General features: G+C 48.0%; 1 protein-coding gene and 1 long non-coding RNA gene across 3 annotated transcripts in view; one reads left to right on the forward strand and one right to left on the reverse strand.

Annotated features, from left to right (window-relative positions):
• Dnaaf5 (dynein axonemal assembly factor 5) overlaps positions 1–1,969 on the reverse strand; it is a 37,427-nt gene extending 35,458 nt beyond the window's left edge. Inside the window, exons 1-2 of the mRNA XM_052754290.1 lie at positions 1,246–1,969; positions 352–536 (exon numbers count right to left, since the gene is read on the reverse strand). Of these exons, the coding sequence (XP_052610250.1) occupies positions 352–536; positions 1,246–1,828 (768 nt within the window). The 5' untranslated portion in view covers positions 1,829–1,969. The remainder of the gene's footprint in view (positions 1–351; positions 537–1,245) is intronic.
• Positions 1,970–2,240: 271 nt separating this feature from the next.
• On the forward strand, positions 2,241–4,918 carry LOC128120379 (uncharacterized). 2 transcript variants are annotated; one of them, XR_008221853.1, is made up of 2 exons: positions 2,241–2,361; positions 3,268–4,918. It is a non-coding gene; the product is annotated as an uncharacterized LOC128120379 (long non-coding RNA). The 2 variants fall into 2 exon arrangements; XR_008221852.1 differs by lacking the exon at positions 2,241–2,361 and adding an exon at positions 2,433–2,726.
• The last annotated feature ends 17,314 nt before the right edge of the window (positions 4,919–22,232 follow it).

A 22,232-nucleotide genomic window follows, 5' to 3' on the forward strand; every position in this document is an offset into this window, starting at 1 on the left:
GTTTCTCTGAGGGGGTGCTGGCCACTGTCTCTCCTCCTCACAGAATCATGTGCTCCCCCTTTACCCAGTCCTCTCTTTATGGGATACTACCGTAAGACACAACAGCCTTAGATCTGAGACACGCTTGTGAGCTGGACTTTGCCTTCTTAAAGCCAGCACACCACTACATCTGTAGGGCTCCTGTCTGCCAGCATCCTCCGTGGCTTCCAAACCCACCAGCACAGATTACCCCATCACTCAACCTCCACCTTGGCTCTGCACTGACATCCTTCCAGTGGGTGAGCATGCGAAGACACTTCCACTAACAAAAGCACATGGTTGCAAGACTGTCAGGCAGAGAAATCCCATTACCTGAGGGACATCATCGAAGAGTCTTTGAGCAAAGTGGGAAAGAACATCATCCACGGAACTCCCATTGCCAAACTGGATCACAGTGCCTGTGGCTTCGATGACGGCCACTCGGACCTTCCAGTGCTGGTGGGAGATGGTCTGCATCAGGGGGCTTATCAGGGACTCGGACTGCATGTGGAAGTGCTCTGTGGGACAGGGAGGCTGCTGGTTATCAGATACAGTTCTGTGGTCACCACCACACCTGCCATCTTCCTCTGAACTCTCGTAAACCAGCCTCTGCTAGCCTCAACTCCCACATTCCCTCTCTAGTGGTCCCGGCGCTGCCTATGCTCCAGGCATGGAGGTGGACATGTATATATATTTCATAAGGTTGGCTCCCTCCCGTCCAGACTTTCAGTTTAACTATCAGCACTAGGCAGGGCTTATTATTATTATTAATATTATTATTATTATTATTATTATTATTTTCCAAATCCTAGCTTAGAAAGAAAAAGCGGAAGGATCTCATGAGGCAGAGCTGTTTTAGAATGGTGGGAATAAACTAAAAGGAAGTGGAGAGAAGCAGCCTCCTTCCATCTGGGAAGCTAGTGATCCAAGTCAGAGACACAGGAGACATTGGAGTAAAGAAATACAAGTGCATAAACTTGAGTGGTCCTTCTCCACGTGGGTCCTATGACTTCTGCATAAAAATGAGCATGAAATGGGTGCGTGGCACACGTCTGAGATTCTAGCACTCAGAAGGCTGAATGAAGCAGAGTAAGTTTGATGCCAGCCCAGGCTACATTGTGAGACCTTGTCCCGTGCCCCTTCCCATACGAAATCATCATCATACGAGCTCACTTTAAGTAAGTTGCCGGAAACCTGGGTGCCCACGGAAGGGGATCCGGCGCTTACCGGGAGTGGCTCGCGCCAGAGCGGCTGCGCACTCGCAACTTTCGCGGCGCACCGCGGCGAAGGGGTCGAGCAGCGTGCCCCGCAGCGCGCGCACCGCGTCGTCCAGGTGGGGCGCGAGGGCGGCCCCGCCCAGGTCCACGGCCAGGCGGAGCAGCTGCACGAGGGCAAGGCGCAGCTCTTCGCAGGGCTCCGGCGGCGGCCGCGCGGGCTCAGGTCGGGCCAGGCGCGCGGTGAGCGCAGGCAACAGGCGCGGCAGAGCGTCCCGGGGCCGCGCGGCGCGGCGCAGGCCTAAGTCCAGCAGGTGAGCAGCCCGCGCGCGACAGCCCTCGGCCGGGTCGGTCAGAAGTCGCAACAGGCGCGGCAGCAGCAGGCGAGCCCAGGGGCCCTGGAAGGCAGCAGAATCCACGCCGGGCCGTACCGTCTCTTCCAGTGCGTGCTCCAGAGCCTCCAGCGCACGCCGCCGCCCCAGCTTACTGTCGGCCTCCAGCCCTGGCAGCAGGCGACCTAGCGCGCGGCTCAGTTCCGCAGCCTCCGCCGCCTCAGCGAAGTCCGCGGCCGCCTCCGCCTCCGCCGGCATCGCCATCTTGCGCGCGTTGCCTGTCTCCAAGGGAACCGGCGCTAGTACGATTGTGGCGGCACGCTTTACGGCAGGACTTCCGGCTGACTTGGACGCTCGCGGCGGAGTGCGCGCCTCCGAGGAGTGATGAGGGGGGAGGGGCAGGGAGTAAGGGGCAGGGGGCGGGACCAGGGGAAGTGGGCGGAAAAGGGGTTTAGGGGGCGGAGTAAGGAGCAGGAGGGAGGAGGCGAAGAGAAAGTGTAATTGGCTGGGTGCAGGGGTCGAGGGTGGGGCATGAGCCTCGGGGGCGGGGCAAGGGGCAGCAGGCTAGGCGAGGGCCTCGGGAGGAGGGGCGAAGGGTGAGGCGTTGGGGGTAAGGGGTAGTGGGCGGGAGGAGGGGGTGGTAGGCGGGGCGCGGGCCTCTTGGGAAACGGGGTGGTGTAAAGAGAAGGGAGTAAGGGGTAATGGGAAGAGTAAGAGCCAAGTAGGCGGGGCGTGGGCTTTGGGGGCGTTGCAGGGGATGGCAGGCGGAGCGCGGGCCTCTGTGGGAGGGGCGAAGGGTAAGAGGGGCCTAAGGGAAGGGGGCGGGGCAGGGGGTAGTGGGTTGGGTAAGGGGGAGGTGGGAGAGGCATGGACCACGGGGGCCGCGGACAAGGGTCAGTAGGCGGGATGCAGGCTTGGGGAAGGGGCATAAACCTCGAGGGTGGAGTGGAGGTCTGAGTAGGGTGAAGGATGAGGAATGAGGGGCCTGAGACAAGGGCCGATAGGTGGGGCGCAGGCTTTGGGGCGTGGCAAATGGCGGAGGGCGGGGCGGAGGGTGGGGCTGGCCTTTCCTCTTGAGTCTGGAACTCAGCCAGAAGTGACTAAGCTTCGTCTGGCCTGAACCTTCACATTCCTCTTTCCCCTTGGCCCCTGGGTAACACAGGTGAGAGCACATCTGTTCTAGGGCGGCGGCAGCTCAAGCTAAGCTTATTTTAAGTGGTGTAGATGTGGATGATCCTTACTGGGTTACTCGGGGGTCCTTGAGAAGGCAGGTGGGGGTCTGCTGCTTGAATCCTACCCTTAGTTTAGACTTGTAACCTCGCTGGCTGGAGGGTTTTAGGTTTTAGGACAGGCATGATATTGCCAGTGGGCCCCTGCTGGGCACTTCCAAGTGCTGGTGTTGAGCCCGACTCAGTGCTGCATAGCTTTCCCAGTAAGCAGAATGGGGGGTGGGTGCTTCCAGATCTGGGCAGCCAGGCACTTCACATCTGAGAACAGGCCTGTGATGTAGGACTTTATAACAAACTTTGCCCTTCTGTGTGGTTGTTGACATAAGTTTTGTAGAAAATTGGTGTGAACAGGTGACCCTTGGGTGTTTTGAATATGGTGAGGGACCACATAAAAGAGTTGTAAAGAGAGGGGATTGACTGAGCAAAGGCCCTGTGTTAGGTGTTATGTACTGAATTGTGTCCCTCCAAATTCAGATGTCAAAGTCTTAAGCCTAATACATCAGAATGTGACTGTTTGGAGACAGGATTTTTGCAGATGTCAAGACTGAGGCATTGGAGTTAGCTGCCATCCTCGTAAGAAGGGGAGTTAGGGTAAGTGTGCAAGCTGTGACAAGGCTTTGTGAATGTGAGTTGGGCAGCCATCAAGTCTGGGGGAAGCAGTCCTCCAGCCTCATCACATACTGTAGCATCCAGGTCTGTGAGGGTCTGCCCTGGAAGCTAAAGCTCATGATGCTGGTCTGTGGCCAGAGGAGTTTTGAGGGGGAGGAGAAAAATGGAAGTGTCCTGTAAGGAGCAAGGGGGTATGCAGGGCAGCCAGGAGGGTCTTTGTCTCTCTTCAGGGGTCAAGGAAGATGCTTTAAGTGGAGCACGGGCAGTCAGATCTACACTTTTGAGGATGACTGTGGCTGCTGTGAAGGTTGGGATGGGCCAGCAGGCATGGCATGTGGAGTCCTATGAGCAGTAATGACTTCACCTAAATACAACCTAAATACCCCATAAGTAACAGCCAATGAGGAAAGGACTTGAGAGTTGGAAATAAGATATCCTGACCCAGGACTCAGAACTAGACCTGTGTCTGGGTTTCCTTTTTCTCTGGTATAGATTTCTAGAGCAGGGCCCCAGAGAGGTCTCACACACACAGTGGCCAACAGATACAGGAAAGTCTTCTGGAAAACCCCTTCTCTCTGGCCAGTTGCAGGAGAGACGTAGAACAATGCTCCAGTACCAGTTCACAGTCTGTCCCCAGTGACAGTGGCAGTCTGACCCTGCTTGCAGAAGGGTTGCCAGTGGGGACTGCGTAGGCTGCGTAGGCAGTGTTGTGGAGCTGCCCATCAGCACAGAAACCCACAGAAACATATTACACTTATCCTCAGGATGGCGGACCCCAGAGATGTACCTTTAACCCCGCAGATGGCACCAGCAGAAACTGAGTGCCCCCACCAGCACCAGAGCACCAAGCAGACCAGGAGAGCAAGGAAAGGACTCTGGGGACACAGCCAGCATTGGAACAAGAGGCCACAGAGTCAAGCCAGACTGTACATGTGACATACATCCCCACACTGGCATTAGCAGCTGCCTGCTAACGTAGAAGATTTAAATAGAACCAGGAGTCTCCAAACAGAATAACCTAAATGTCCGGCATACATTTGAAAAAGACCGCTTATCATTCCAAGAACATTCACACCGTGAATGTAAAAAGACTGCTCACCGAAATGGATGCCAAAATGAGCCATCTGCCGAGGACTTGTCGACAGCCATGAAAATCGCTTATAGGAGTAATTACAAGAAGAAGTGATTACAAACTCGTTTAAAATTGAAAAAAAAAAGATTAAGTTAGCAACAAAAAAGAAATTGTAAAGCGCCAAATGGAAATTATAGAATTTGAGAAAACAACCAGAATAACACTGTCCATCATTAGAAGGACATAGTGGTAGACTGGAGATGGAGTGCTAGGACTTGCTTGGATCTGAAACACAAAGAAAATAGTACAAAGTGTGAACCTAAGCCAAGTTTGGTGGTGCATGCCTGAAATTGTAGCACTGAGGAGGCTGATGTAGAAGGAAGGTTCTGGGCTGCATGGTATGATCCTGTCTCAAAAAATAAAATTAAAACTCCCTGAGTCTCAGAGGTTTGTGGGATAATTCATATTTCATCAGCATCCCAGAACAATAAGAGTTGTGGGGCTAAAACATTCTAAGAAGTACTGGCTGAAGATGCCCCTCAAATCAATGAAAGACATAAAATACACAAATTCAAGAGGCTGAGTAAGCCCTCAGATGATAAATCCCCCCAAAATCCATACCGAGGTACATCATAAACTTTTTCTTTATTATCTGTACTAATGTATGTATGACAGGGTTTCATTCTGTAGGCCAGGCTAACCTGGAACTTGAGCTGTAGATCAGGCTGACCTTGAACTCAGACACCTGCCTGCCTCTTCCTCCTGAGTGCTGGGGTTTAAGGCATGCACCAGTACACTTGACCTTATCTGTACTTTTGAAACAGGGTCTCACACTGGACTGTCCTGGAGTTTCAGCCAATCCCACTCCAATTCCCAAGTGCTAGGATTACGGACATGAACCATCACACCTAGCTTTAATTAGCCATTTGGCAATGAAAAAAAAAGGAAAAACCTTGCCTGTCAAAGAGAAATGGCGTGTTGCAGGTAGAGAAGAGGCAGTCTCAGAGGCAGTCTCAACCATATCTGGCTGCTTCTCTGGGGCTACAGGAGCCAGAAGGAAGGGCATAGAATTCTTCAAGCTTGTAAAGAAAACTTAACTATGAACTCTGTCAAGCAAAATATTGTTCAGGAATGACAGAGGAATCAGACATTCCCAGGAAAAAAGACAAACCAATAGAACATGTTGCTACCAGAAGTTGTCTAGGCACAGTGGAAGCAATCAGGAGAGAACTGATTTCCAGACAGTTGGGGAGCACAGTAGAATGGCTAAAGAGTAGCAGCTGACCACCTGTGGCAGATAGAATTTGACTTGAATGTCCCCCCAGTTTCGTATGTTGAAGTTTAATTCCCATTGTAGGGTACAGAGAAGTGGAGATGTTAATCCAACTGTGGTGGATAGAGGTAAAGCCTGGGAAAGTGATGGGGCTTAGATAAGGTCACCAGGAAAGAGTCCCCAAACTTGGACCTTGATGGCTTTCTAAGAAGAGGTTTATTAGTTACTTTCCTATTGCTGTGATAAAACACCGTGACCAAGGCAACTTATTGAAGGAAGAGTTTATTTGAGCTTAGGGTTCCAGAGGGTTGATTCCATCATGGTGGGGAGGCATAGCAACAAGTAGCTGGCATGATGGCAGGAGCAGGAAGCTGAGAACTCATCTTCGCAATCACAAGGCAGAGAGCAGACTGTGAGTAGGGCAAGGTGTTTAGCTCTCAGATCCAGCCCTGGTAACAGACTCTTCCAGCAAGGCCACCTTTCTAAACTTCCCCAAACACCGCCAACAACCAGGAACCAGATAGTCAAATACCAGAACATATAGGGGACGTCTTTCACTTATACCACCACATTTCACTTTCTGGTCCACAGGCCTCATGACCACACAGTGCAAAAATGTATTTAGTTCAACCTCAAAAGTCCCCATAGTTTTTCACAGTTTCATCACTTTTTTTTTAAGTCCAAAGCCTCTTCTGAGACCCATGACAATCATAAATAAAAAGGCAAATTATATACATCCAACATATAATGGCACAGGATATACATTACCATTCTAAAGAGGAGGGTTTGGGGCAATGTGAGGAAACACTGGACCAAAGCAAGACCGGAACTCGGTAGGGCAAACACAAATCCTGTAGCTCCATGTCTGGTGTCAAGGGCTTAGATGACCCTGCCCTTCCAGCTTTGCTGCCTGTAGCATACCTCTCCCCTCGACTGGTTCCATTCTCTTTCTGCATCTCTCTTTGTCAGGTAGCCCTTGGCTCTGACAGCCCCAACATCTTAGGGTCCTCAACATAGGTTTCACGTTTGCAGCTTCACCAGGCAGTGGACCTTGGCCTTCCCACCAAGACTTCCCTGCTACATACTGCCTGGTGTGAATGGCTGAAACTACAGAGGAAGAATCCATGACCTTTCAGTCTTACATCCTTCAAAAGTCAGCACCTCCTGGAGGACACTGCCAAGTTCAATGACCAGCTTGGGACGAACCCTGGCCCCTTTGAATTATATTTGCAGTGGCTTAAAAAAAATGTGTGCATGGGTGTTTTGTCTGCATGCACATTTGTGCACCACAGGTATGCCTGGTGCCCTGGGAGGCCAGAGGCAGACATTGGATCCTCTGAAACTGGATCACACCACAGATTCAATGTTGTGCTGTCTTGAAATGTCCTCTGTCAAAGAAATTGTTCTTTACTTTTAAAGTTACCCTTAAGCTGGGCCTTTGCAGTCTATTTTACTCGCAGCACTACTACCTGGAAAGATTCCTACTATGCCTGCCCAAATGGTCCCACCAACTGGGGACCAAGTATTCAAATATCAGAGCCCCCGGGGGACATCCCCTCCCCCTCCCCCCCCCCCCCCCCCCCCCCGCTACCACCCCCCACTTAAATCACAAGAGGCCAACATATGTGTTTGCACATGACTGTGTTCTCATTGCTATGGCCAAAAACTTGACAGGAACAGGAAAAGGCTCTGTTTTGGTCCCTGGTTTTAGGGGTTTGGGTGTATATGTGCTTGATCCATGGATTCAGAAAGACCATTGTGGCAGCAAAGATATGTGGTAGAGGAAATTGCTCACCTTTTGTTGACCAGAAAATAGAGGCAGGAGAAGGAAGGGTCCAAGGACCTGTGCCCCTAGTGATCTTCCACCTTATTCCTACATCCTAGTTTGCAGAACCTCCCCAAATAGTACCCCCACCTGGGGACCAAATATTCAAACAGGAGGGGGTGGGGAGCATTGCATGTCCAAACCATAACAGAAGCGCTTGTTGCCTATTGCCAAGTGATGTCAATGCTACTTCAGGATTCTGCTGGCCAGAAAACCATTTGATGCAATGTCTTGCCCTTCAGCCTCCAGGTTCATAAGCCAAACTGGTTCAGACCACTCAAATGAGTTTCTGTCATTGGCAACAGAATTACACCCCATCTTCATGTGATTGCTTAATTATTTGATAATTGAAGCAAAAATGTGGACCCTGGGGGTGATGAAGGGGATGAGTGGGAGGGGTATAAGACTAATGGAGTTCGGTGAATTTGATTGGAATACACCATGTACATGTAAGAAATTAATGAAACATATAATAGATGCTAATAAAAAGTTTAAATTTGTGTGTGTGTGTACATGCAAGCATGTGAGGCGGTCAGAGGGCATCTTTCAGGACTAAGTTCTCTCACTGTGGTCATGGGGAATGAACTTGGGCCATCTAGCTTGGTGTTTGGTGCCTTTACCTGCTGAACCACCTCACTGACCCAAAAATGTTAAAAAAAAAATTAACACCGAGTAGTTGTTGCTATGGAAAATAGTTATAGTTACAGGGCAGTTAAATCGAGCTTTTTGTCCTGCACATGGGCAAACGCTAACATTGGTAGGCAGCTCCATCACTCGTGAACACGGTGATATGTAGAGTGGCCCCTAACAGTGGTGATCGGCCCAAAGACATTACAAAGTAGAACTCTAGAAAGTGCTGGCTGTGTGATGTTCTGCTCCGAGCTGAAACTTGAAATGTAAGAACGTAGTGGACAGCAGGTAAGGATGGGAAAGGTGCGTCATGGAAGCATGAAAGTAACCAGGAGGGGGCTGGTGAGATGGTGCAGTGGGCAGAAGTACTTGTCACACAAAACTGATGGCTTGAGTTTGATCCCTGAAACTAACACAGAAGGCTGCATGTGGTACCATGCATCTGTAACCATAGGGATAAAATGGGAGGTGGAGACAGGAGAGTCAGCTGGAAACTCCTGGACCAGCTACGGTGGAGTGCACAACATAGAAACAGACCAGAGAGGTGCTGCCTTCACAAGATTGAAAGCAAGAACTGACTCTTGAAAGTTGTTCTCTGGCTTTCATAGGTGTGGATACACACACACAAACCAGGAGTGACTGGTTGTACCAGCAACAACCAGAAATGTTTTTGTCCATGTCCCCATGATGCCATCTTAAGGGCAGCTCTTCATGCCGCTCTGTATGAATTAGCCTACTGGTGTCAGTGATTAAAATGCATGGGTCGTCAAAGGTGGCTCAGCAGGTAAGCGTGCTTGCTGCCAACCCTGACGACCTGAACTCCACAAGAAACACAAGAAACCAGGTGTGTTGCTGCTCAACTGTGATCCCGCTGCTCAGAGGCTGAGGCAGGTGGATGGACTGCTGCTGGCCTTACTGTGTCCTGAGCTGCATTGTGAGACTGTCTAAAGAAAAAAAAGACTAGAAACACAAATGGAATTTATAATTTAAAAGATGCTCAGAGTGCAGATCATACCCCAGATTTTTTTTTTTTTGAGTTGAGGACCGAACCCAGGGCCTTGCGCTTGCTAAGCAAGCACTCTACCACTGAGCTGAATCCCCAACCATACCCCAGATTTTTAATAAAAGGTTTATTTTGTATGTTTTGTCTGTATATGCGTACGTGCCCCGTGTGTGCAATACCCTTGAAAGTTAGAAGAGGGTACCTGATGCCCTGGAACTGGAGTTACAAGTGGTTGTGGGGCTGTCATGTTGGTGCTGAGAACTGAACCCAGGTCCTTTGCAAGAGCAGCCAGTGAGCTTAACCACTGAGCCATCTCTCCAGGCCTGTCCCAGATGGTTTCGCTGACAGGAAGTTCAAACACGGGGGCTGGAGAGATGGCTCAGAGGTTAAGAGCACTGGCTTCTCTTCCAGAGGTCCTGAGTTCAATTCCCAGAAACCACATGATGGCTCACAACCATCTATAATGAGATCTGGTGCCCTCTTTTGGACAGAACATTGTATACATAATAAATACATCTCTCTCTCTCTCTCTCTCTCTCTCTCTCTCTCTCTCTCTCTCTCTCTCTCTCTCTCTCTCTCTCTGGTTTTGTTTTGGTTTTTTGAGACAGGGTTTCTCTGGGTTGGTTTGGTGCCTATCCTGGATCTCGCTCTGTAGACCAGGCTGGCCTCGAACTCACAGAGTTCCGCTTGCCTCTGTCTCTTGAGTGCTGAGATCAAAGGCATGCGCCACTGCCGCCTGGCAACAAATACATCTTTAAAAAAAGTGGTGCATAGAAATATGTGCAAGCAAAAAAGCACCCATATAAACACACACACACACACACACACACACACACACACGCAAAGTTCAAACATTTAATGAACAATTTCAGTCTGTCAAGAAACCTGGAAGGGGACACTTTGAATTCGTTTCATAAGGACAGCATCACACTTGTGATCTCAAAGGGTAACAAGATGTGAGAGGTGAAGTACTGATGACCTCTTGAAGTGAGCACAGATGACAAAATCCTAAAGAAAATACTAACAAATTAAACTGAGAGATAATGAAGTTTTAAAAAGTTTTAAGAAGGGACATGCGGGCGGTGGTGGTGCACTCCTTTAATCCCAGCACTCAGGAGGCAGAGGTAGGTGGATCTCTGTGAGTTCGAGGCCAGCCTGGTCTACGCATTGAGTTCCAGGACAGCCAGGACTGTTATACAAAGAAACCCTGTCTTGAAAAAGAAAAAAAAAAAGTAGGGGGTGGGGTAAGACATAATCAAATTGAATTGATCTCGAGAATGCAAATAATAAAAATAATTCAGGACTGGGAATGTGGCTCAGATGGTAGAGTATGCATGGAATCATGGGTTTCATCTCCAGCACTACTTAAGCTAGGAATCTGGTGTATGCCTGTAATCCCAGCACCTAGGAGATGGAGGCAGGAGGGTCAGGAGTTCAAGGTCATCTTCAGCTACATATTAGGTTTGAGGCTAGTTTGTAATCCATGAAACCCTGACTGGAAAAAGAACTTTTTTTAAATTTAAAAGTTAGCCGGGTGGTGGTGGCGCACGCCTTTAATCCCAGCACTCAGGATGCAGAGCCAGGCGGATCTCTGTGAGTTCAAGGCCAGCCTGGGCTACAGAGTGAGTTCCAGGAAAGGCGCAAAGCTATACAGAGAAACCCTGTCTCAAACAAAAACAAAAACAAAAACAAAACAAAAAAATTAAATTTAAAAGTTGGAGAAAAAAACATGATTCCATAGATGCTGGCAGCATTTGGTGAAATTGACATGAATAAATTTCCAGGTAATTAGAAATAGAAGGAAACTGAGATAAGTTAGATCTACATAACTTTCTCAGAAGTGTATTTGCTAAAGTAGCGAGCAACAGTCCTCTCTGCATGCAGACCTGTGGAATGCAGTGGAAAGAGTGTGCCCAGCTGCTTGCAGCCCTTGAGTTGAAGAGACCTGGCAGCCCCTTCACATCCATCAGAACAGGTGCATCGAAACCCCAAAGAATGGAGTTGCAAGAAGACATCTTCTGACTGGAACTCTCCAGTACTGCTGCAGCCTGCTGGATCTGCCCTTAGCCTCCTACTCTGCAGTCCAAATCAGCATCTTTGGAGGCGGGAGCTGGGGAGCTGAGGAGGGGTCTGTCTGCCCTGGTTCTCCTCTGGGGCTGCATTGATCACAGTCCTCTGTAGGAATGGAACATACTATGTGGGTTTGCTCACCTGTTGGGATATAGGTTGCTTTTGTTTTTTGCTTGCTGTGAAGAAGTCCTCTCCAGAGTAGGAAACGTAGGCACCAGGGTTGTGACCATTGTTAGGGCTCTTGTCTAGCAGCCCTGTACCACTGGAATCAGTTCACAGCTACAGGAAACCAAAAACCACAGGATCACCTTGACCTCTAGCAACTCACTTCTGAATAACTGAAGTGAAACCTGGGAATTGAACAGATACCTGCACAGCCATCTTTTGGTTTGATTTGGTCTTGGGAGATGGAACCCAGGGCTTCAGAAACTACTTTAGTGCTCTGTCACAGAGGCATGCCCACCCCTGTGCCTATTTTCTCAGTAGCCCAAAGATGAAAACAACTCAGATGTCAGACACAATGTGACCTGACACACAGAAGAATATGAGTCAACCTTCGGAACCGATGGCTCACCGTCTCATAGGTGAGCCATGCACTGAAGAGTAAGGAGTGAGTTTACTTACAGGAGGCAGGCAGCATGACAGACTTGGTACTGGGCACCTGAGTTGCCATGTGTGTTCCGTTGTGGGACAGATCAGCCATCTGAGGAGGGAATGGCAGAAGGAGAAGGAGAAGGAGAGACAGATTGTTCTGTCCCTCGGCTGCTGTAGTACAGCCTTGTTGAGGAGGGCAAATGTTTTCCTCCTAAGTCTGATGAGGTCTTAATGACCTCCTAGCCTCTAACACTTAGGAGTCGGCACTGGATTTACACCTTTCTTTTCTTTTTCTTTCTTTCTTTCTTTCTTTCTTTCTTTCTTTCTTTCTTTCTTTCTTTCTTTCTTTCTTTCTTTTTCTTTCTTCCTTCCTTCCTTCCTTCCTTCCTTCCTTCCTTCCTTCCTTCTTTCCTTCCTTCCTTCCTTTCTCCTCCTCCTCCTCCTCCTCCTTTTTTTAAGTGTGTGTGTGTGTGTGTGTGTGTGTGTGTGTGTGTGTGTGTGTGTGGTATAGCATGCTTCTGATGTTCAGAGGACACCTTCTGGGAGTCAGTTCAAATTGAAGCCATCAGGCTTGGAAGCAAGCACTTTAGCCACTGACCATCTCACCAGCCCTACACTGAGTTTATATCTTAACATAAATATGGAACTTTTAAGTTATGTTTGAGCCAAAATATAGTAAGACCATCTAAATTTATTCTGTTTAACTCCCTGAATTGCATATATTTTAAAGACCCTCAAAAATCAGGAAAGAGGGTTTTCAAGTGTCTTCCAAGAAGTATGTCATCTCAACCAGTAAACGGATTTTGGCAAAATTAACTCAGATTCATTCATTTATTGTTTCATATTTTTGCGACATATATTTATGTGGGTTGTGGGAGACACTTCCAGATGTTCAGCTAAGACTGAGTGAAAGATGAGTGTCTTAGTTAGGGTTTCTATTTAACGGGGACTATTGGGGTCCATCCACCGACAGTCTTCCCCAGGGTCTGGGAAGAATCTACAACCAGCTGATAATCTAATCTTAGATGATAAGAAAAGAATCTTACATACACGAAACTCTTTAGTCCATACACTTTATTCTTCTGAGTCAGTTCTCTCTCTGCACAGCTTCTATTCTGCTCTCATGTCTAGCTCCTTTCTTGCCTGACTTCTCTCTACATTTATCTGCTGTCCCTTCTAAGTTCTATCTTAATTCTCTCATCTTAGTTCCGCCCCATCTAGGTTCTCATCCATCCAGTTCCTTCCCATCTTAGCTCCTCTCCCATCTCCTTCTTTCCCATCTTGTTCTTCCCTATCTGGCTCTTCCTCATCTTCCATCTTGTTCCTCTAGTACTCTCTTCTAGCCCTTCAATCTAGTTCTTCCCAATCTAGTTCTTCCATTCTCTTTTCTCTTCTCTGTCTCGTCCTTCCAAGTCTCTGAGGTTTACAGTTATATACCCATGCAATAGTAATGCTCTGGCTAAGGCAAGGTCACCAGGCTTGAATTCCCTCACGGTCAAAAGGAGGGGCAATAAAATCCACACAAAGGAGCAGTAATTGCCAACCATCATCTGCAACCCAAAAGGGAAGTGACTAATGAGGAATAGAATCAACAGAGGGCTAAATTTGGTTAATATCTAAGCAAAGGGGATTTTATGTACTCAACTATATTCTTAGAAGTGTTGTTAAAGTCTTAGGAGTCTATCAGTGATGAGTGAAAATAAAACTGCCTTATTTTCCTTTGGCCCCTTATCTGTCCAAGCTATCAGGACTACTGCTTTCTGGCAGGGCCGGGGAGTGTACTCGGTGACTGGGCAGCCTGAGTCAGCTTGATGTACCTCTAAGTAAAGACCCTTTAGTTCTGAGTTAATAGTTAAAGGTAGATCTAAAACTAGAGATAAGACTTTGGGAAGGGAGAAAGTTAAGCTTAATTAGCACATCCGCCAGGCCTTCTCAAAGTCTGGATGCTTAAGCCTGTTTTTAGAGAGTACAGAGGTATCTTTGATAAGATACTTTCGTCTGTCCCAAGATGGTCCTGGCCGGATGCTGTTAATGATGATAATGACAGAAAGGCCTAAAATTAGGGATCCTGGCTGTGTTACTGCACAGAAGGTTATCTAAATATTCCTTTAGTAGAGGGGAAATGGTGCCCAATGAATGATGGAAAAGCTACAACAGTACATGAGAAATGCATAGCAGGAAACAGTCAATAATCAAAAGCCAAATATTACCAAGACTCCTTCAGCCTTGGCTTGACCTCTGGAAGGCCCTTGGCTTCTTCCAGGTATAACTTTGTCATAGTCAGCTGAAATCCCACTGCATATTATTGCGACTTGCAGCATCTATCGCTGTGAAGAGACACCATGACCATGGCAACTCTTTTTTTTTTTTTTTTTTTTTTTGGTTTTACGAGAAAGGTTTTCTCTGTGTAGCTTTGCGCCTCTGGAACTCACTCTGTAGACCAGGCTGACCTTGAACTCACAGAGATCTGCCCAAGTGCTGGGATTAAAGGCATGCACCACCACTGCCCAGCGACCATGGCAACTGTTACAAAGGAAAGCATTTAACTGGGGCTGGCTTACAGGTTCAGAGGTTTAGTCCGTTCATCATGGCAGGAAGCATGGCAGTGTGCAGGCGGACATGCTGTTGGAGAGGTAGCTGAGAGTGCTCCATCTGGATTGGCAGGAAGCAGGAAGAGAGTGACACTGGGCTTGGCTTGAACATTTGAAACCTCAAAGCCCACCCCCAGTGATTCCTTCTCCAACAAGGCCACACCTACCCCAACAAGGCCACACCTCCTAATAGTGCCACTCTCTACGAGTCTATGAGGGCCATTTTCGTTGAAACCACCACAGTGAGCCAAAGCAAGTACTGCTGCTCCTTGCGTTGGAGAGTTGTCTGTCCAGGGCCCAGTGGTGGGGCAATACAGACCACTGTCCTCTGGCTTTGACAAAGCCCTTGCGTTCTTCAGCTGTCAGCATTGTGATTACCAGGAGACCTGAAGAAGACTAGATCCTCAACTTTCAGTCCTGAGGCAGGGAGGGAGGGGCTCAGGAGGCCCCGCCCCTGTGAGGATTTATAAGCTGTCAATTATTGCTAAGGGGAGTGTCTCGTGTAGCCCCGCCCCTTCTGAGGATTTATAGGCTGTTACAGATTGCTGAAGGCGGTTTTGGATTATCCTCTTAAGACATAATAGTGATAGTGTCACAGCTTCTAAGTCGCCCGCGCTCATGTAATCCCAGTTTAAACCACCAAGTCACTGAAGTGGACTTGGATGAAATAGTTTGGCCTATCTGTCATTGGCTTCCTCTCTGGAATGAATCGACAGACATATGTTCATCTCCCTGGGAAAAGCCGCACAACAGATGACAGTGGACAGAGAGGCAGGATCATTGGGGACAGGACAGGCTCTGTAGAGTGGGGAGAGCAAGGTCTGTGGCTCCTGCAGAGCCTTGTGGAGGGAGGATGGAGATCCGGAAAAGTTGGGTAGTATGAAGGCTGCTGCCACTCACCCAGGAGTGGGGATGCTTGGTATATCTGAGTTATTTTGTGGGTAACTGGACTGAAGGGGAAGGAAGCTGCCACAGAGCTGGCGGGCTCTAGTGCCAGTCCCAAACAGATGGAGGAATCCATCACAGAGACAGAAACACTGGCAGATGACCAGGGCTGCAGGGGGAAGCACATGCTTGGTTGGGGGCAAAATGATCCTGAAGTAGGTGGTGGCGATTATGTAACGCTACCGTTTAATGAATCACCCATCCCAAAATGTTGAAGCTCACAAAAAAGAAAAAGGAAAAAAAAATACACTTTGGAGATGACTTCATTTTAATTCATGCAGAACTGTTGCATCTTTTTAACAGCAGCATAATAATGTACAATAACCTCATGAGCTTTGTCATGGTTATTTAGCACCCACCCAGTATTTCTTGATTTATGCATTTTTGCCAAGAAAGCAATGTAAACACATAAATGACTGTGTTGGCTTATGGGCAAAAAGATGCAGGGCTGCAATAGCCATTGCAGTCCTCATGATGGCCGATCAATGAGGATCACCAGAAAAGGCAAGCTTTGCATTCAGACTTTAAAGAAGGTTTTTATAAATTGATTTCCATAGAGATGTCTGGTATGAAGCCCTGCCTCCCACACCCTTGCCAAACCATATCATCAGGTTCTTGGATGTGTGTACACCCATGCCATGGTGTGTCTGTGTGGGTCAGAGGGCAGTTTACGGGGGTCGGTTCTCTCCTTGGATGCCAAGGATCAAACTCAAATGGCCAGGCTTGGAGGCAGGTGCCTTGATGTACTGAGACATCTTCTCACCAGGTCGCCATGTCTGTGGGTTTCTTTATTTTTCTTAAGTAAACTCAGATCCTTATGCTTGCAAGGCAAACACTGTACTGACTGATCCATCGTCCCAGCCTGTTTTTAAATGATTATTTTTTCCTCATTTAATAGGTGAAAATGAAGTCTCTGCACATACTGCTGTCACAGAGGGCTTGAGCTCCCCAGTCCCCACATCAGGAAGCTCACAACTGCCTGTTAACTCTAGATCCAGGGCATATGGCTTCTGTGGGCACTGCACACGTGTGTGCTTGCACATGCATACACAAATACACACACAGTTTAGAAAATACAAATAACTAATACAAATACGAAAAATACATTTAAGACAAGGTTTCTCTGTGTAGCTCTGGCTGTCCTGGAACTCACTCTGTAGACCAGGCTGGCCTCGAACTCAGAGATCTTCCTGCCTCTGTCTCATGAGTGCTGGGACTAAAGGCATGTACTACCACAGCCTGGCAAATAAAATATTTTTTAAAAATGGCGTCTTTGCAGATTTCATCAGTGTTTTTCTCATGTTCAGGAAGTCTGAAGATCTTTCTATGGAAATAACCCCTCTGAATGATGTATATTTTACATGTAGGTATATAAAAGCATTTTTTTTTGAGAGAGAATATCTTATATAACCCAGGCTGGCCTTGCATGCACACTCCTTCTGTTTCTATTTCTGTTATAGGCATGAGCCATCATGCCTAGCAACATAGTTTTGTTTGCTTTATCTTTTGAATGTTTGGAGGTTTTGTTTGTTTTAACTCATGATCTCACTCTAGCTCACATTGGTCTCAAACTTGTGATTCTTTTCTCCACCCTCGGAGTGCTGAGATTACAGACATGTGCCACCATACTCTGATTGGATGTGATTTCCTTCCTTCCTTCCTTCCTTCCTTCCTTCCTTCCTTCCCTCCTTCCTCCTTTCTTCCTTCCTTCTTCCCTCCCTCCCTCCCTCCCTCTCTCCCTCCCCCCTCTCTCTGGGGGAGGTCAGAGTTTCTTTGTGTAACAGGTGCCCTAGAACTTGCTCTGTAGACCAGGCTGGCCTTAAACTCACAGAGATCTGCCTGCCTCTGCCTCCCAAGTTCTGGGACTAAGGGCATGTGACATCACTGCCTGGTGGATGTAATTCCTTTTTAATGCATAAGACGTTTTACTTTAATATACAAGATTACCAAGTGTTACACTTGGAACTTCTGTAGTATGTTTAGACATTCTTAGTGCAATATTATGAATTTTCTTTATCTTGTGACTCTTATAATTTAAAGATTATTTAAATTTTTGATTCACCTGAATTCTATCTGGGGAAGGAGGGCATTGGAATCCCATTTAATGTTAATAGCTTTTTAGTTGCTTTCAAACTACATGTTGAATTTCTATTATTTTTTTTTATTAGTCTTTTTTCAGTGCAGGAGATGGAACCCAGGACCTTGCACATGCTAGGTCATTGTTCTACCACTGAGTCACACCCCAGCCCCTCACTGGGGGATTCTAGGCAGTGCTCTACCACTGAGTCACACCCCAGCCCCTCACTGGGGGATTCTGGGCAGGTGCTCTACCACTGAGCCACACCCCAGCCCCTCACTGGGGGATTCTAGGTAGACTCCATTCCTAGCAGCTTTTCTTCTTGATTCCTCCTTTAAATTGGTTCTCTACAGCTGTGTAACATATGACTACCAATTAGAGGTGTGAAGCAGTACCTACGCCATGGTGTTGGAAGGCTGAAGTCCAGGCATAGCTTGGCAGGGTCTTTCGAAGGCCTTGTCACTGCCAGGTCAGGGTGCTCTCCTAGGTTGGACCAGAAAAGGTGGGTTTGCATACATTGTTGTATCACTTCCTGGTAGTTAGATCTGCCCTTTGTCCTAGGTTGGACCAGAAAAGGTGGGTTTGCATACATTGTTGTATCATTTCCTGGTAGTTAGATCTGCCCTTTGTCTTTTGGTTGTCACTGGAGACTGCCCCAGTCCCTTGCCATACGTATACCAGCTCACAGCAGGGCTCCTGGCATCTTTAAAACCATCCAGGGAGAGAGACCAGCCAGACCAACATCAGGACCCATGTAAGCTACCCATCCACACAGGGTGGATGTCTTCCCACTTTGGTAGAATAAAACCAAGTCCTGTCCACACCGAGAGGAAAGAACCCCAAGGCATGAACCCTTGGTGAGGGGGCTAGGATTGAGGCTGGGGGCTGGGACCAATGGGGACTCAGGCGGCTGGGTTTTTGTTTGTTTTTTCGTTTTTGGTTTTTTGAAACAGGGTTTTGTAGACCAGCCTAGCCTCAAACTCAGAGATCCGCCTGCCTCTGTCTCGGGAGTGCTGGGATTAAAGGCTCATGAGTATCTTGAAGCCTGCCCCTGTACACTAGGATTGACGTCTAGAAGTCTTCAGCGGACTCCACTTCTCAGATGAATGCAATAGGCAATGTAAAACATTCAAATACTACAGAGTGCTTCTCCAGCAGAGCCTTGTCTGCTCTCCTGCAGGAGTGTTTCTCACTAGTTCACATTTCTACAGAAAGTCTGCACCCAGCTAGGCCTGGGATGAGGCCATGGTTCAACAGTAGAGCCCCTGCCTAGAATCCCCCAGTGAGGAGCTGGGGTGTGGCTCAGTGGTAGAGCCCCTGCCTAGAATCCCCCAGTGAGGGGCTGGGGTGTGGCTCAGTGGTAGAGCTCCTGCCTAGAATCCCCCAGTGAGGGGCTGGGGTGTGGCTCTGATAGGAAACATGACCTGCCTGGCGTGTCAAGGTATCCTTCCCCCTCCCCCCATGTGCTTATTCTCCTGCCTCAGTGTGGGCTTCTTTCCAGTGGCCTCATTTGCATACCCACCATCCTGTGTAAGTGTCTGGAGAAGAATCAGGTGACTCCCAAGGAGTGGCTTGAGTTGTTAGTAGAACAGAAGCCACTTGACTGCCTTGGACTCAGGTTCTGAGAAACCTGTGGTTTACTAACAGAATGCACATAACACCTATTCCCTGGCCACCACCACTGCTCTGAGCAAGAAGCCGATTGCTAGTTATCAGTGGCTTTCCATCTCACTCACTGAGCCAGCTGATCCGGAGCTGAGGACGCTGCTGCTGTCTCCCATGGAGAAAGAGCTCCAGGAGCCAGGCATGGTGATGCGATCCCGCCGCCCCGGAGACTGAGCACAGGAGGATCTTGAGTTTATGGTTAGACTGGGCTGCACAGCGAAACCCTGTCTCCGAATATCCAAAATGGGTCTGGGGAGATAGCTCGGTGGGTAAGCCAGTTTGCTGTATGAGCCTGGGTTCGATCCCTAGGACCCTGGAAGGAGACAGCCAAATTCTGAAAATTGATCTCTCTGACCTCCACATGCCCTCTTGCCACATGTATGCTTGCGTGCGCGCGCACGCACACACACACACACACACACACACACACACACACACACACACACACGTTAAAAAAAAGTAGAAAGTGATAAAGACACACAGGGTCCAACTCTGGCCTCCTCATGCATGTACCCATATACGTTCAGGAACATATACTTAAAATATCAAAATAGCCGGGCGGTGGTGGCACACGCCTTTAATCCCAGCACTCGGGAGGCAGAGCAGGCGGATCTCTGTGAGTTCGAGGCCAGCCTGGGCTACCAAGTGAGTTCCAGGAAAGGCGCAAAGCTACACAGAGAAACCCTGTCTCGAAAAACCAAAAAAAAAAAAAAAAAAAAATCAAAATAACCAAAATGATATTGCATCCCATTTTATTAGCCCAGAAGAGGTTAATATTTTTTTAAGTATCATTTAATGGGGTTCACATTTCTTTCCCGCTATCACAATGCCAAAAATATGAAGTTTAGACTTTATATGTGGGGGTGGCTGGTTATTCTCTTTCAGTCTCTGGGTTTTGGGGTGTTTTCTGCACCTCCCCTCAGTTCATGTCCCCTCCACTCACACCCTCTGACTTGGCATGAGCATTTCACAGCACCCTCCAGGTAAGGGCTCAACCCAGTGAGTGTCAATCATCTCTTCCTGCTCCTTTGGGAGAGGCTCTGTTCACGGCAGCTCAGGGCAGAGATGGGGTCCACATGCACATTGTCATCTGCAGGACCCCTTGTCACAGAGCTGTGTTCCATAGTCTCTGCAGACCATGGTTTAATGAGTCATCTTTCTTTCTGAACTCTACAAAACTATACAGAGTGAAGAAATGAGATCAGCTCTGTTATCTCAGTGACTTTTTTCTTTTGCATTCCTATGGACTGTGGTGATATATTGTGTACCCTAATAAAGCTTGCCTTGAGGATCAGAGGACAGAGCCAGCCACTAGATTAGACATAGAGGACAGGCAGCAAACACCCTTAATCCCAGTACCTGGAAGCACACATGCCTTTAATCCCAGGAAGTGACAGCAAGGTGGAGAAAGGTATATAAGGTGTGAGGAAACGGGAACTAAAGCAGTTCAGCTGAGATCCTTTTCAGTGAGGACACAGAAGCTTTCAGTCTGAGAAAACAGGATCAGTTGAGGAGTTTGTGAGGTGAGGTTGGTTGTGGTTTGCTCTGCTTCTCTGATCTTTCAGCTTTCACCCCAATATCTGGATCTGTGTTTTTTTTTTTTTTTTTAATTGTAAGACCTTTTAAGACTCGCGTTATAGCGGACCTTCCTCTGTAACCCAGGCTCGAGTTTCTTGTTTTACCACATGAACTTTTTTTGGGGTGGTGGTGCTAGTGGAGGTTTGGGGTGTGTGTGTCTCACTGTGTAGCCCTGACTGGCCTAGAATTCACCATGTAGACCAGGCCTCCAACTCACAGAGATCCACCTGCCTCTACATTATCAGTGCTTGGACTAAAGGCATATCCAATTACCTTATTATTTGAGATTGGGCCTTGGCAGAATTCCCCAAGTAGGCTAGCATGACTGGCCAGGGAACTGCAGGCACCCACCTAGGTTCTTCTTCCAGCGCCACAGCCAGGGGACCAGAGGCAGCCTTGGGAGGAAAGCCTCAAAAAGTTGAGGTCCCTGAAATAGGTTACTAGAGTATTCCAGAAATATCTGAGGATGGCAGGAGCTGCCTTCACAGTGGGGCTCAGCAGAAGACATTGCTGTAAGCTCCAGGGACCAAGTTTCTGGTTGATTTCATAAATCTTGATGGCCAGCCCCTGACCTAGAAGGTTCTTGCCGTATGTGACGGGACATTCACAGTCCAAGGGGACTTACATCTGAGGTGGCACACCCCAGTAGAAGTCTGTTGGTGTGGGTGCCTTGTGATTTGAGGACTGTTCTTGAGGTTTACTGCAGAGGGTCACCTCTCCTCTCCCAAGGAACACCACAAAGGGTAGTCTCTACAAGGAACCCCAGAAAACTCGGGGGGGGGGTGGTCTCCAGTAGAGAAAACCCAGTCCTTATTTGAGCATGTGATGCATGTCTATAAACTTAGCACCTAAGAGGTAGAGGGAAAAATCAGGAGTTCAAGGCCATCCTTACTGCTTTCGAGGCCAGCCTGGGTTAGAATTTTTAAGAGAGAGAGAGAGAGAGAGAGAGAGAGAGAGAGAGAGAGAGAGAGAGAGAGAGAGAGAGAAGAGGAGAAGAGAAGAGAAGAGAAGAGAAGAGAAGAGAAGAGAAGAGAAGAGAAGAGAAGGAGGAGGAGGAGGAGGAGGAGGAGGAGAAGGAGAAGAAGAAGAAGAAGAAGAAGAAGAAGAAGAAGAAGAAGAAGAAGAAAAAGAAAAGAAGAAGAAGAAAAGAAGAAGAAGAAGAAGAAGAAGAAGAAGAAGAAGAAGAAGAAGAAGAAGAAGAAAAGAAGAAGAAGAAGGAAGGGAGGGAGCAGCCCTGGGGCATTCAACTCTACAACCTGAGTACCAGAGTAAAAATGCCTCTTTTTTGCTGACTTTGCTCGATGCTCCTTGTAGGAGCCCGGAGGAGCTGGGGCAGGAGAGAGAAATGAACAGTGATGTAGAAGGCAAGCAGGCTATCCCCACCCATTGCTGGTCTCTAGCAATTCTAGGCAGTTTGAAGCACATGAGTTACTTATGGGACTTAAATTCTTGAAAAAAGACCCCTTCCTAATAGGTGTGCTCACGATAAGTGTGTGACTGTCATGTG

The sequence above is a fragment of the Peromyscus californicus genome, unplaced genomic scaffold (assembly GCF_007827085.1).
Source record: "Peromyscus californicus insignis strain IS unplaced genomic scaffold, ASM782708v3 Scaffold_2__1_contigs__length_46816999, whole genome shotgun sequence".
In the NCBI taxonomy this organism is placed as follows: Eukaryota; Metazoa; Chordata; class Mammalia; order Rodentia; family Cricetidae; genus Peromyscus; species Peromyscus californicus.